Consider the following 14,851-nt stretch of genomic DNA (forward strand, 5'->3'; position numbering starts at 1 on the left):
TCGCTGGACATTTCCCGCCGACGCGCCACGACGCACTCGGATTCTCACAGAGCACATACATCTCTACCGCTTCTCCCTTCTGCTGAAGCTATGATGCGGGATAAACATCGTCAAAAGACATGATCATCACACCCGGCCTACCTTATGCTCACACATACTGCTAGGTAGAGTATGCAAGTCCCAGAGAGTTGGTTCTGAGTAGATTGTAACATGTGCCTCTTCTTCCAGCACACAACCGGTAGCCAGCGGGAGGCTTGAATGTAGTGGACCGGCACCTCCAGACTCGAGAGCTCTTACAAGCCAGGTCACTCGCGACGTTTCGCACTCAGCTGTTGAAGTAGTTCCGATGCCCTTGGACTGTTGCGTTGAAGAGGATCCCAAGCAAACGGGCATGCTACATTCGTCCTTCTTTCCAGACGCATTGATTGGTGATCACCACAAAGTCAAAGACGTCCCATCAAAAGACTCGGCTTGGCACACCTCTAGGAATGCAGACAGAACTCCGCACGCATGAAAGAGCGAGATTGCTGTGGTATGTCTACGATTTCAAGGTCGCGATGCTGAGTAAAGATGTCACAGACCCGAAAGTCGATCGTCCCTGTTCGATATAACGAGTTTCCTATTCTACTTCTCTTTGCCTTCTCTCAGTATCAACTAATGCTTTCCCTGCTGTTTGACAAAACTTCTGGAATGAATGACATCTCTTACACCCCACATCTCTCTGCATGTCCTCCCCACTCCCTCAACCCGTTCAACCGTAGATCGGGTATGCATCTCAATTCCTTTCGCTCAATTTCAGCAGCGTCTCCTCAAGTCGGCTCACGAAAGACGGCGAGTTACCACGATTCTTCTCTGGAAACATCCTTGCATACTCCTCAGCGCCCTCAAGTGCAAATGTAGCGCCTTTACACTTCATTTGCACAACACCAGCAATGCCTGTCAMAAATAGCTCCACCTCGTGTTCTTTAATCCACATTCCAGGACCCCTTAAACAGCCCCAGGTGAGTTTCGACGCTCTGTCCCCAGGCGTCCAGTCGGGTAAGGTGATGTTGAAGACAAATCTCAGAGGTTTGGCTGGGTCGGACGGAAATCTGGAGCAAGCATATCGCCAATCTTTGAAGAGTGGGTCCAAATCTAGGATCTCTTCTGTCCCTTCAACCATCGCAGATTCGAGAGTCTCGTCAATTCTGCGCGCGCTCCGGCGAAGTTCTTGCGGCCTGGGTACCTCATGGCCCCGTTGATCTTGAGAGGCGCTCTTCTTGCGGCATGCCGCCAATACACGAGGCAAGTGGAGAGGCGCCAGGATGTGAAGGTGGACAATGGCATTTTTGCCGCTCGTTTCATTTGGCAGTGCCCACAGCTCAGTCGGGTCGTAGACGTTGAAGATGTCTCGCTTCATCTCGGGGGCCGGAGCGGTCGAAGTGTTATGGAGGTATAAACGTGGACGGGCGTGGTGGTGTTAATGTCTGAATGTAGACACTTGAAGTGGTATTGATGTCTGGATGATGATGTGGTATTGGATGGGTTGACGTAGGGCCAAGGTAAACGCTTCGAACGGATGTCTGTCTCGGATGTGGAAGTCGCCAACCTTCGTCACTATCTTTTCAGTCCTTTTCCCAATGTCTACTTTAGCGGTAGCCACGGACCTTCTTAGCTGCCTTCTGTGGAGGCGATTCGCAAATAGTAGGTACTCTTCCCTGAATATATCATACAACCACTCCAAAGTGGCTGGCCTAGCATCACACAAGACTCACTCGCTGGACTGGAAAGATCAGATGCAAAGATCGAGCTGCTACGACATACACCGTACATGAACGGTTTATCAGATTGCAACACGGAGGTTGCTTTTGCCACAGATCTATCGATTACCGAAAACTTGGGGAATGCAAGGCTACTGTATCCGCGCTCAAGCTTCCATAAGTAGTAAAAGTCAGTGTTGTTGCAGCGAAGTGCGGACCTGTGATCAGAGCTTAGAACCGGCAATACCATTATCAGCGACCAGCTGACTCTGAGTAGGTGGGCATGTGGAAGTCCATTCCTGGTGCCAAGGGTGCAAGTACATTTCGCAATTCCAGGCCATCGAGTGTCACTGTCTTGCTGGCAGTTCGTGAGTGATATGACTAGGCTCGCCGCCGAGCCGCTGTACAAGGGCTGTCGTAGATGACTATCATTCAAGGCCAAACATCGTCCCTTGTAGCCCACGATGTAGCGTGCAGGTGGTTTTTGTCGCGTTTCATCATATGACTGCTATTGGCTCTTTGACGGTCGCAAAATCTTCGTTGTCAACAGAATGACATGTCCATGAACATTCATCAAATGAAGCGCGTGAAGCTCCGGACGGATACGCGATAGTCTGGCGATCCTGTTCTTATGCAGGGCGTACATTGTTCAAAGCGAGATGGTGTTGAAAACAGGTAGGTCTAAGGTAAATTTTGGAGATGATGATCATTTTGCCGAACTAGCGTAGCTTCAAGTTCGTCCCACCTCTCGACAACCAATCTCCAACTCTCCTCCATTCAACAACACCAAGATGCCTTTACCGTCGAGTCGCATGACCAAGCAGCCTGCGCGGCCCACACGATATTTCCCCGGCAAAGCGCTTGCAGAAGATGCGCCATCAGACGACGAATCCGATGAAGAGGCAGAGGAGGAGGAGCAACAAAAAGCACCCAAAGCACCAGCACCTAAAGCGACTTCATTTCCGAAGAAACTTGCCGTAGATCTCAGCAAACCCATCATCTCAGCTTCTACCCCTGCGCCCAAACCAGAAGATGATCTAGAAGGTTTCGTGACTGCATCTGAGTCCTCGGAAGATGAAGGAGATGCAGCCAAAGCCGGTAGTGGGTCTGGAGAGGACGAGTCGGAGGAGGAAGATAGTTCAGAGGAGGAAAGTAGCTCCGACGATGAACCCAAACGACCTATGCTGGCTCCCAAATTCATCTCCAAGGCCAAGCGTGCTCAACAAGCATCTGCAACACCCGAGGTCACAGTCAAGGACGAGGAGCGCATACGCAAAGAGAAGGCTGATGCCTTACTACAGGCGCAGATAGAAAAGGACATTGCATTGCGGGCTATGGGAAAGAAGAATTGGGACGATGATGATATCGAAGACGAGGTGGACGATACAGATGATCTGGATATTGAGGCAGAGCGTGCAGCCTGGAAACTTCGCGAGCTCAAACGAGTGAAGAGAGATCGGGAAGCTCTAATCGCGAAGGAGAAGGAGCGGGAGGAGGTCGAACGCAGAAGGAATATGACTGCTGAGGAGCGGGAAGCTGCCGATCGGGAGTACATTGCCGCGCAGGAAGAGGAGAGGGAAGGCAAAGGCAAGATGGGATTCATGCAAAAGTACTTTCACAAGGGAGCCTTCTTCAACGAGGACAACGAGGAGATGGACGAGGAGGTCCGCGAGGCTTTGAACAGAGATACGGCAGGGAGGAAGTTTGTGGATGATACAGGAGACAAGGCGGTCCTGCCTGAGTACATGCGTATTAGGGATATGACGAGATTGGGCAAGAAGGGCAGGACGAGGTATAAGGATCTGAAGAGCGAAGACACCGGGAAATGGGGAGAGGCGGGTGGCAGGAGGAAGGGTGACTTCGATGGGTTGGATGAGAGGTTCAGGCCGGACGAGAGAGCGGGAGGTGAGAGGACGGGAGCGAATGATGTTCCTGTGGGAGAGAGGCGGCGGCGAGAGGACGACGGAGGGAGGAACGGTGAGGGCAAGAGGCCGAGATATGATTGAGACGGTCCAATTATCCTTGAGATTGATATTGACATTGATGGGGGTTGATTGATTTAGCGAGGCGTTGGGAGTGATTGTACCTATACCTTAGCCTGGAGCGCTTTTGAAATTCACATGCCATCTTCTTGTTGGCGGCAGCTCCGACCGGTCTTTCTTTTGAACATCTTCTATTCTTCGCATTGATTCACATTCGGTCCTCATCTCCACTTTCATCTAGCCAACGCCGTGAAAATTCGGCTCCTGCCGAACCTGAACCAATGACTCGCGCGCTCAATCCGACTTGAACCAACCTTCACTTCCAACATCCGCCGCGCCCGCATCAATCTTTATGCCAACAAGACTTCACAACCCGACATGACCGAAAATGACGGACTCGATGGACGACTTGATCGAGCATTTGCTTGACAAGATCTCATTGACCAGATCAAGAGGTGTGTTTTTGGATATCAATTTCTCGCGACATTTGGTGTCGGTCGCGGCTCGTGCGGCGGCAAAAAGATTGCGTCGGGAATACGCTCGAGTCGACCAGACCAACACTTCAATTCGGCTTGTGCTGATGAGATACTAGGCTTCACTGCCGTTGATTTCGAAAAGGCGGTCCGTAGCTTTTACGACCGCAAGAATCATGAGATCGAGGTTGAAGAGGACAAGATCATCACCGACGAGAAATTGATCGAGTCTGCCTTCACTCGTCTCTCCGAGCACGAAGATGCCGATATCCAAGACGATGACCAGACCCTTGCGGATCAACAAGACGATCAGATTGCAACAGTTCAATCCAAACTAGCAGGTAAGCGTATCTCCACATCCGAGGAGAGACTATGGCAGCATGTTGCCGGACATGAAGTCGATGTGCTTCGTATTCCGAGTATGGAGTTTGAATTGCTTGTGATCATAGCCCAACATGGCCCAAGGGGGATTCTTCAACCCAGAGCTGGCGAGCTCGCTGGGCAGGATAAGCGTTCAATCCCACTGCGCACCGACAAGCTTGCAGACAAGGGCTACATCACCAAGTCAGCTGTAGTGGCCAAACATCTCAGGACAAGTTTGCTTGTGCTGAAAAAGTGGGCTACAAGTGACTCTACGGCAGTGCTCACGGGCGGTATACTGCATTTCGATGCTCTTTTCGACACTACCATTGCTCTGCTCAAGGACAATGGCAACATCATCTCCATCGATGATCTTTACCTGGGCCTGGACCCGAAAGCTAAGCTGAACAGAAAGATTCTTCTCAGAAGTTGCCAGCGGCTTTCTCAGACAGGTTGCACGAGACTGCTTCGCTGTCGTGTACAAGACGAGGACGGTAATCCTATCATGAAGGCGCATAGCAAGGAAGAGAAGACCGTCAATGCCATTCAGCTTCTGAGGGAGCCCACCGCTGACGACAAATCCATTTGGGTGAACTTCAGGAATGGTTTAAGGGCAATTGGAGTGAGGAAGTCAAGGGCGAGACCGACAGGTAGTGGAAATCAGGGCTCCGGTGAAGACGATGACGACGATGAGGAGGCTGCGGAAGATGATGATACCGAAGGCGGCGACGAGGATGCCGAGGGTGAAACGGACGACGAAGCGATGGTGTTTCACTCGATGAGAGACACCACTTCCGAGATGCCGCCACCTGATTCCACACAAACACCGTCACGACAAAGCAATCGGGCCCGGAGAAAGTCTAGCTTGGCCCAAAGCGCGGAGTATGCGCGGCTTTTTGAGGAGGAGCAAGACTACAGCGATCAGGATGCTGAGTATAAGATTGCGGAGTCCGCATCGTCGGACAGCATGACGCGAAGTGCGTCAGGCACTGCAACTACAACACCACGTCCACAGAAAAAGCATGGCCGGCTGAGAAAAACGCCCATCAAGGATGGCTCCGCTGTTCGTTCACCTGCACGTCCCCTAAATTCGGCTAGTAGTTCCGGAGAGCCTGGCGGCGAAGTCACTGGCCGCTCCATGCTCGATGGCACCCAGGCCGAGATATCAACGGCTGCACCTGGCACTCTTACGAACGGCGAAACTCCATTATCTTCAAAGCGTCAAAGAAAGAAGTCGAGCAAAGCACTCGAGGCCGACGCTTTGCGAGCCGCTGGAGAGCCACTTCTCACGGAGCCCGTCGACGATGCTGAAATGGATGATAACTCGGACGCCCAAAGTGTCGATAAGACAGGACATGCCGACAGCGATGATATGCACGGTGATGATGTCGACATAGGCACAACTCCTCGGACGCCTATTGGTCAAGGCCAGAGTAAGAAGAGTAGAGTTCCCCGCAAGAAGCGTGATTCAGTCAAGAAGGACAAACCCCAAAAGAAACGTGAGCCAATCGTGAAGAAGCGAGAGATCCCTCCGGAAGAGTACGAAGAATACGAAATGTACGCCCAAGCAGCCGCCGAACGTCAAGTCCGCCTCGAGATGAAGAGCAGTGGCAAGCGTACTGCTACCATGGCCGGGCTTGATGGCCTTGTCGAGCAGCCAAACAAGGTCGCACGTACTGATGAGCAAAATACCGCTGAAGGCCGCGTTGAAGAAACCGAGCCACAAGCCGTCGAACTTCCCGCCGATCGTGTTGCAGAGGTGAAGGCTTCGATTATCGCTCGTGAGAGACCTGGAGTCTACATCAACCCACCTGGCGCTCGGAACACTAAACTCGAGAACTACGTTCAGCGTGGCAGGCCTAGGAACGCAATCATTGCAGTTGTTAAAAGCGATGGCTTGAAAGAATTTTCTTGGTTCAAGGACGATGGCGGGCCGCGCTTTGCTCCCAAAGCCAGTCGGAGGAGAACCGCACGGATCGGTGAAGGCCTGGCAGAACTCGAGGAAGACAAATCTCCATTCTTTGTGGAAGGCAGTGGCTCCGAGGTGGAAGAAGAGATGAGAAGCAAGAAGAAGCGGAAGGTCATTAAGGGAGAGGGGCTCTTCCGGCTCGAGAAGAAAGACGGCGCGCCGACTGCTCAGCCGGTGGCGGGACCGGGGAACTTTGGTACACTCGGTCTCGGGCTTGTTGGGGCCGCCGAGGAGGATCCAATCCAGGACGATTCTGAGGTGCAGGAGAACGTCACTCCAGAAAGCACCTCGTTGAGACGAACCAGCCGAATCAGCAGGCGTCGATCCCTGGGATTTGATCTTGCACCTATTGGAAGCGATCAGTCGGACTCGCCGGATGCTGTCGAGGGAGTAGCGGGTAGCAGCACGCCGGAAGATCCTATTGCTGCTGCGAAGCTGGAGATGGCTGCTCTGCAACGAAAGAGAGGCCGACCTCTAGAGCAAAACGTAATTCGCATGAGAGTTCTTCAACGAAAGATTGACCTTGACGCTATCGCGAAGCAGAAGGAGACAAAAGATTCGATGGATACAACTGCTTCTGTTCAGGGTGGAAATGAGTCTGTAAACGGATTTCAAAAGACCGCAACCTCTGGCGCTCCAGACAAGAATGCTGTTGTGGATGAGAATGCCCGAGCCTTGGCTGCAGAGGCGGAAACGCCTACGCTTGAGAAAACGGATGCAATCGCTCAGCCTGAGACTATGGTGCCTGAGTCTGGAGATGAGACGATGTCCACTCAGCAACCTAATGGCACTGAAGATRTTGCGGTTGAGGCGGCTGAAGCAGGTGCCGTTGAAGCCACTCTCATGGAACAAGCTGATGAGCAACTTGAACAGGATCCACCTGGTCAGACGCCCGTCTCAGAGTCTAGTGGACCTTCAGTGAGACTAGATGCAGCCGAATCTACTGCAGAGGCGGAGGTGGAAAACATGGAGGCTGGTGTTGAGGCAGGCTCGGCCGTCGACAATAGGCCTGCCGCGGCTGTGCCAAGTATACCTCTGACTCCCAGCGTCGCCTCAGCAGAAGACACGCATACCACGGGGCCGCAAACTGTCGACAACGAACGTGAACTTGTGCTGAACGGATCAAGCAGTGCTTCCGTCAATCTTCCTCGTGGGCTATCGATAGCCCATACCTCGGCAAGCTTCAGGATACAGGACGGTAACCTGCAAAAGCCTCAGCATACTACGATGCTCAGCGTGACGGCGCCATCAGTCTTGTTGGCAGGCCTGGACGCACCAGAAACAACAATCAGAAACAACACACCCCAGCACGTATCAACGACCAAGATCCAGAACGAAGCTTCCGGGATCGCGTCGGCTTCAGAGAAGCCCGAAATTGCCTCAGATGCGGTCCGACAGTCGAGCGTTGTGTCAGCCAAGCCGAGCACTTATCCAGAACTGAGAACTGGTAAGTCTAGCTCCCTGCCAGAGCTTTTCACAAAGCAGTACGTAGCCGATCATCCCGACGAAAAGTTCCATTACCGCGGAGGAGGCAAGTACGCGCGTGGCGAGCGCTTCAATCAGGCTTATGTTGATAAGCACCCGAATGAGAAGTTCTATCGTGTTGCAGGGGAGGGAAGCAGGATTAAGTTTGCGAGGGTAGAAGATGCTGATGAGGCGCCGAGTGGAAGCGCTGCTGCCACTGTTGCCGCACTGMCGGCGATTGATCCTACAATCACAACGCCGGGCTTGACCACTCTGGATGCTGTTGATGGTGCAACTCAGCAGATTCACCCATCGATCGCGCCTGGAGGCGTGCAGACAGTATCCAATGGTCAGGACACAGATCAAACCATTGCAGAGCAGTTGCATCAATCGAGGGAACATCAGACATCATCGACTGTGGCTGAGAAGCGCTCTGCTTCGATTTCAAGAGCAGAACCTGAATCTGCAACCGATACGGATGGCCCGGTGCTAGCACGAGGCGATCATCCACCCCCGGAACCGCAAGTCACCACGCCCGTTCCAGTGGAGCAGACATTCAAGGAGGCTGAAGTTCGAAATCCAATTACCACGGATTTGCAGGATGTCGTGTCTGGCTCCGCGGAGCAAAGTCTACGGAAGGACGAACCGGCAGGAACAGCAGTAACCACACACGAGCAGGCTGCTACTCATATTGCCGCAGGGAAGTTTCCGCCCGCGGTCGAAGTTGATAGCCCTGCCCCAACACCAGCAGCTCATGCCTCTGGAGAACTCGCGCAATCTGGTACCAAGCCACGCAAGAGAGCTAAGAAGCAGACCAAATCCCACGATCCTGATAGTAAATCCGACGATCCTGATGCTCCAAAAGAGAAGCGCAACGACAAGTGGCGAGAGAAGAGAGCTATCGACATAGAAGAGCGTTTCGACAAGGCGTATGTCACCGCGCATCCAGATGAGCATTTCTACCATCGCGGCAAAGGATGGTACTCTCGTGGGCAAACAGTAACCAAAGAGTATGTCGAAGCGCATCCGGAGATGACGTTCAAGGAGGTTAGGAGCATATTCGTCTTGTTGCCTGCTGCAGACTCTCCAGTCCGGGAGAGAACGCCGCCGCCGGAAGTAGAAATGAGTGAGCCTCTCAATCAGCAACTGCAGAGTGCAAGCACTTCGAACGGCTCGTACAAAACGTGTAGCACGGACTATGTTGAGAATCACCCCGATGAGACGTTCTATCATCGTGGTGGTGGGAGGTGGTATCCTGGTCTACCTCCTGCTGGCTCGGCGATCAAGACATCTGTGCGTGGACCTGGCGCGGAGCTATGGAAGATTCAGGCCGAGAAAGCACTCAATGCTGCTATTTTGGCGCGGGCGAAGATCAATTTTACAACCTCTGCAGGATCTGCAACACCGCCTCCGGCATCTCATACTGCGGTGACTCCCATTTCTTCGCTGTTGACCATTCACAAGCCCTACATTCCGCAGCCTGGCCAGATGCAAGTCAGTTCACCCTCAAGGCCAGCGATGGCGATTGGCAACAATCAGCATGGCAAGAGCAAGGGCGAGACTGAGACAGTGGCAGCTACTACTGAGAATGGCGACGTTGAAATGACTGATGCCGCAGACGAAGGACAGCACCGCCAGCGTAAGTCCACGGCTTCGACAAACGCGGATCAGATCATCGACGATGATGGAGACATTGACATGCACGAAGAAGGCGACGATGAAGATCGTTACTTTCCACCTGTTCAAGATGAAGATGCTGATGATGATGCATACACCCCTGCTGGCAAGCAGCATGGAAATTCTACACAGCCCAGTCGCGCTCCTGCTGGCCAGCAGTCACAGGGCAAGATTTTCTTCCCGGTGGACCTCTCAGCTGCAGTCATCGTACGTCGCACTGAGAAACAGAAGCAGCAGCCAGCAAAGCCGCCACCGACAAAGAGGAGAGCACGTCTACAGACAGTCTCCAAGTCCAACGATGATCATGTAGTAGACTTGACAGAGAATGGTGAGCAGCAAGGTTCCACGAAAGCTGCGCCCAGGATGCCTGCCCGCGGATCCAAGATATCCAGAGACATTCGCCTCCAGTCTCAGCGCGTCTGGCCGTATGGAGTGTCCCCGCTTGTTGAAATGCCGGCTCCGGCTTCTGCGCTACTTATGCATCCGGCACAAAGCTTCCACCCGGAAACTGGTACATTCAGTACTGCTGCTGAGTTCATTTCTCCACCGGAGAAACAAGGTCGTCGTGGTCTCAGGCCCCGAGCCAGTCTTGCAAAGCTGCCCCAAGCTCTAGAGGACGATTTCTGCGAGGCACCTGGACTGATTGTCAAGCTCAAGATCAAGAATCTGGCATCTGTGCTTCCTCCTGATACAGCCTTCGAGTCTGGACTATTCGCCACCAACGCAGCGTCGGATGCCGTCCCCGTTTCGAGGATAACTGGAAAGCCAATGCGACCTTACAATCGGCGTTCGAAGAAGGTATCCTTTCAACTCGATGATTCAGATGGAGATGAGTTTCAAGATGATGGCGAGGTGGAAGTGGATGATGAGGATGATGACTCTGATGAGCTCGACATGTCCGACGAGGAAAATGCAGCAGTGGCGAGACCCGAACGCCGAAAGCGCAGCACTGGCATTAACGGAGAGATCAGAATCCGTGACATGGCCAGCGGACCGGCATTCAAGGACGCTGATCGCCTCGTCATCGCTTTCGCTCTTGTTGCTGCTGTCTGTGGAGGTCTTCGCGTTGAGGGTATCAACTGGACACTCATCGCCCACGCTCTGGGATTCCGGTACGATGGGAACTTTTTGCGGCGCAGATGGGATCACTTCAAGAGGACGCGGAAGGTCGACGTGGACAAGCTCCGCGAGGCGATTCACGAGCCCTTTCTGGCGGCCTACGAGCATGATGACTTTCCCCGGGTCGACTTCCAGAATCTGAACAATACGGACTGGCCAGCGTTGTTTGATTGGGTTCAGGCAGCTGTGGTTCCTCACGTTCAGCTCCAGCCCAAAGATGAAGGACCAAAGGCGCCGGATTTGCTTCGTTCAAGGCAAGAAACCGAGGAACACTTCGAAATCAAGGAGCCTCCAAGTCTCTACGAGGTTCGTCTGGACGAGTACTTTGTTACTGGCACTGAGCAGAACCGACGATCTCTCATTACGAAGTACACCTATGGCAGTGCGCTACCTGGCGAGCTGAGACCGAAGGATCAGGTTACTCAAGACATGGCTCTTCTAAGATCATGGGTTCGGGCGGTCGCTGTGACGAAGCAGTACAACTACCATCCAGAGGCCGCCGCTCAGAAGCTCCGTAAGTTCAGCCCTGATATGCTACAACAAGTCACTGCCGAGATGATCGAGAACCGTACCTTTTCTCAAGAGCGGAAGAGTCGTATGCTGCCTGGTCGCAACTATCAAATCTCCAATGAATGCCTGCAAGTCTTCAGGAGATGGCCTCCACGACCTCATGAGTGTCGCTTCTTGAGGTTTGTGGCACAAGCTTGGAAGAATATCAACACCCACTTTCAAAGCCAAGATCAGCTCTCGCTGGTACCCTCTGCCTCAGATCCGGAATATCTTGTCTTGACGAACATGTCTGCACAGGGTCTGATTCGCATGTCGACGACTTATCCAGAAATCAAGAATGACTACGATGCTCCGTACCCGAAGCTTTCGCCATGGGGATATTGTGGTCCGACCTATGAGACCAAGAAAGTCGACATGTCTCGGCTCAAATTTCCGATCGTTTACACCAAGACTGCAGCTTACAAGGACGACCACCCACTTCTCAATCATGTCCCAATTCCACTCTACCCGCCTCAAATAGAGGGTGAGATTGGAGTGCGGACCCCATTCTGGGTGGACATCCATGGCAATCTGATTGATGATGTGTGGGATATGGTTCTGAGGTCGGTTCTACATCTGTTGGTTTTCAGATCTGGATCTACGGCCAACATGATCGAGCAGGCACATGGCAGGAAACTTTGGGCATGGGAAATTGAGATGGCGTTGGAGTGGATGAGGGAAGTGGGGATTGCGGAGAGGATTGGTGCGGGGAGAGTGAGGGAGGATGGGACTTGGAGTGGTGGCTGGAGAGCGGGGGAGTGGTGGTATTGTGCTTTTACGCCAGAGGTTGCTAGGTGGGAGGCACCGACTGCGGAGTAAGGCGATATGAAGGGATGGAAGAACAAAAGCGCGTTTTGCTGGAGTGGTGTGTCATGCACGTGTAGTGATATCCCGAGATCAGCACTTTTGAAAAAACATCAGCCATAGAGCTTTTCTCAGTCTTCCAAATTCACTCATCGTTGTGGCGTAATTCAGGGGTAAAGTTTGCTCGGATTCGCCTGAGAGAGGTACCATAACATCAGATAGAGAGCACAGCTGCATCCATCGTAAGTAATAATCGCATCTCGAGACTCGCAACAGTTGTCCAGCAGTTGAGACTTCTCGTAGCACTTCTGAGAATGCTCTTGCCTCCGGGAGTTCTACCGCACAGACCCACCTTCCGCTCCGCTTGGAATTGAAATGTAGACATTCTGTCCTACAAACACCGCGCGTTGCACGTCCTAAAATCACCGCCCGCTCCACGTCCTACCATCACCGCACATCGCGCCTTTCCGCCACTTCTGCACGACGACCTTTCCCATAATGGCATCCAAAGTACTCGTTCCGTTGAAGCGTCTCTCAGAAGAGAGACGTCACGACGCTGTCGCAGCATGGGTCATCAACAAGGAAATCATGGGGGAACTGAAGCAATTCAAGAAAAGCGAGATCGATCGCCCAGCGCGGTATGAGGAGCTACGGCAATGGCTGGGTCTCGACCACGATGTTTGGGTCTCGAGAGGAGCAAGTACTGTCGAGATGGCATGCAACGCGCACGACACCCCTACCGACAAAGTCATGATCGACCAAGAGGGCCTACAGAAGAGAGTTATGCTCACACTGAGGAGACTAGTCGCTTTGACTAAAGTAAGTCATGGTCTAATCATAGCGTGCTTTTGTGTATCTAACATCTCAGCAGGTTCCCGGAGCTGCCCAGTATCCCCAAGGATCTGCAAATTGGGTGAAGTGGTGCTACCAGGCGACTATGGACCTCCTATTTGCAGTGCTCTTCGACCCTCAGCATGATCATAGTAACGAAGGCTTTTTCGCGAGGCGACTGCAAGGCGCCCCTGTGCTCGCCTGGCAAGCGAAAAAGAGGAGTAGCACACCCGCACTACACAACAAAAAAGCCACTCCCAAGCGCCGAAGGGAGACACTCGTTGGTCCTACAAAGAAGAAGCCAAGGGCTGAGCGCGAGAGCTCCGAGCCACTCTTCGTAAGCTCTCAATCTGGGACACCGCCTCCCAAATACGAAGAAGAAAACTACGAGTGTCAGATAGCCAAATGCATAGACAAGAACTGCCCCGGAACTGCCGCAAAACACCGAGCCAGCGTCAAGATCAGAAGGGATGGAGCAGAAAGCAAGGAGGAAAGGGACGATTGAGCAATCTTGTACAGTTATTTCAACATGGGAATGAGGAACAAGAGAGTTTTGGGCAGCTGCACCACCAAGGAGGAGTTAATGGAAGCGGCTGTGAAGAACGCAGTAGACGACCAACGTTCAATCTTGGATCTGAAACAAAAGTTGAAGATTGCGAGGAGCTCGAAGAAGTAGATTGCGGCTTGCTTTTAATAAAACTATACTGCATGAAATACTATGGACGTCTGCTATCGACCATTCTCTAACGTACAAAAGATCACCTTGCTATGTAGCTCCATAGTAGACTGTTGAAGAGTCGTTCCGATCGTGAGAGCACACTTGGAACGTAAGATCTCGATAGAGTGGTCTTAGACTAACAACCTGGTGTATATATGGCGGGAGAGCACGCCGCGTAACGTGCCTAGCCAGAATTTTGTTGCGTGAAGCTATGAAGACGTTTACTATCGACTACTCTCTAATATGTCTAGGATCACTTTGCTACTTAGCTCTGAAATAGGCTGTTAAAGAGTCATCACGATCGTGAGAGCAAAATTTATTCGTTAGATACCAATGAGGCGGTTCTAGCCCGAAGAACTGCGGTATGTGTAGCGGTAGAGCGCGTGACGCGTCTAATCAGAGTTTTGTTTTGTGAAACGATAAACTATCGACTACTCTCTAACATATGTAGGATCACTTCGCTACCTAGCTTCGCATTAGGCTGTTAAATAGTCGTTCCGATCGCGAGAGCACATTTCATGCGTTAGATACTAATAGGGCGGTTCTAGCCCGAAGACCTATGGGATGCGTGGCGGTAGAGCGCGTAACGCGCCTAATCAGAATTTTGTTACGTGAAACTATGAAGTATCGACTACTCTCTAACATATGTAGGACCACTTCGCTACTTGGCTCCACGTTGGGCTATCAAAGAGTCCTTCCGATCGTGAGAGCACATTGTGATTGAAAATTCACCTACATGCCAAGAGAATCCATCCTTGCTAGCTCAGTCAGCCAACGGGAGCGGGAGCGGCAGCCGCAGCCGCATATAAGAAAGCTTCTCGAGCTCATCAAGCTCTTCTCTTCCTCTTCATCAAACTTCATCACCAAGTTCACCAACTCTACCACCAACTGTCGGGAAGTCGGTCATCTCTRCCACTCATTGCAGGTGCAAGCGGGGTCACGTATAATTGGGCCCAAGGGACGGCGTTGGAAACATCCCCCCCACCCATGTGACGTGTCTAGCTCTCCTCAGTTCGACGCAACAGCTGATGGCCGAGCGGTGGACGGGCCTGAGACGCGGTTTCCGAAACTGCCTGCGCTCACCCGCACACCGAACGAAGACAACGAGCCCCAGCGGCGTCACCAACGTCGGGAAATTGGTCATTGCCGTCTTTCTTTGCAGGTGC

General features: G+C 52.4%; 3 protein-coding genes; all 3 read left to right on the top strand.

Annotated features, from left to right (window-relative positions):
- Nucleotides 1–2,530: 2,530 nt before the first annotated feature.
- Nucleotides 2,531–3,745, top strand: RCC_05851 (uncharacterized protein; the record flags this gene model as incomplete). Its single annotated transcript, XM_023771115.1, has 1 exon — nucleotides 2,531–3,745. One exon carries the CDS (start codon nucleotides 2,531–2,533, stop codon nucleotides 3,743–3,745), a length of 1,215 nt encoding a protein of 404 aa, XP_023626883.1.
- Nucleotides 3,746–4,109: 364 nt separating this feature from the next.
- On the top strand, nucleotides 4,110–12,151 carry RCC_05852 (uncharacterized protein; the record flags this gene model as incomplete). XM_023771116.1 has 2 exons in its annotated part: nucleotides 4,110–4,176; nucleotides 4,314–12,151. 2 exons carry the CDS (start codon nucleotides 4,110–4,112, stop codon nucleotides 12,149–12,151), a joined length of 7,905 nt encoding a protein of 2,634 aa, XP_023626884.1.
- A 483-nt stretch (nucleotides 12,152–12,634) lies between these two features.
- RCC_05853 (uncharacterized protein) lies at nucleotides 12,635–13,472 on the top strand (the record flags this gene model as incomplete). XM_023771117.1 has 2 exons in its annotated part: nucleotides 12,635–12,955; nucleotides 13,005–13,472. The coding sequence occupies 2 exons, from the start codon at nucleotides 12,635–12,637 to the stop codon at nucleotides 13,470–13,472; spliced, it is 789 nt and encodes a 262-aa protein (XP_023626885.1).
- Between the last annotated feature and the right edge of the window lie 1,379 nt (nucleotides 13,473–14,851).

Source organism: Ramularia collo-cygni (genome assembly GCF_900074925.1).
Source record: "Ramularia collo-cygni strain URUG2 genome assembly, contig: RCC_scaffold08, whole genome shotgun sequence".
Lineage (NCBI taxonomy): Eukaryota > Fungi > Ascomycota > Dothideomycetes > Mycosphaerellales > Mycosphaerellaceae > Ramularia > Ramularia collo-cygni.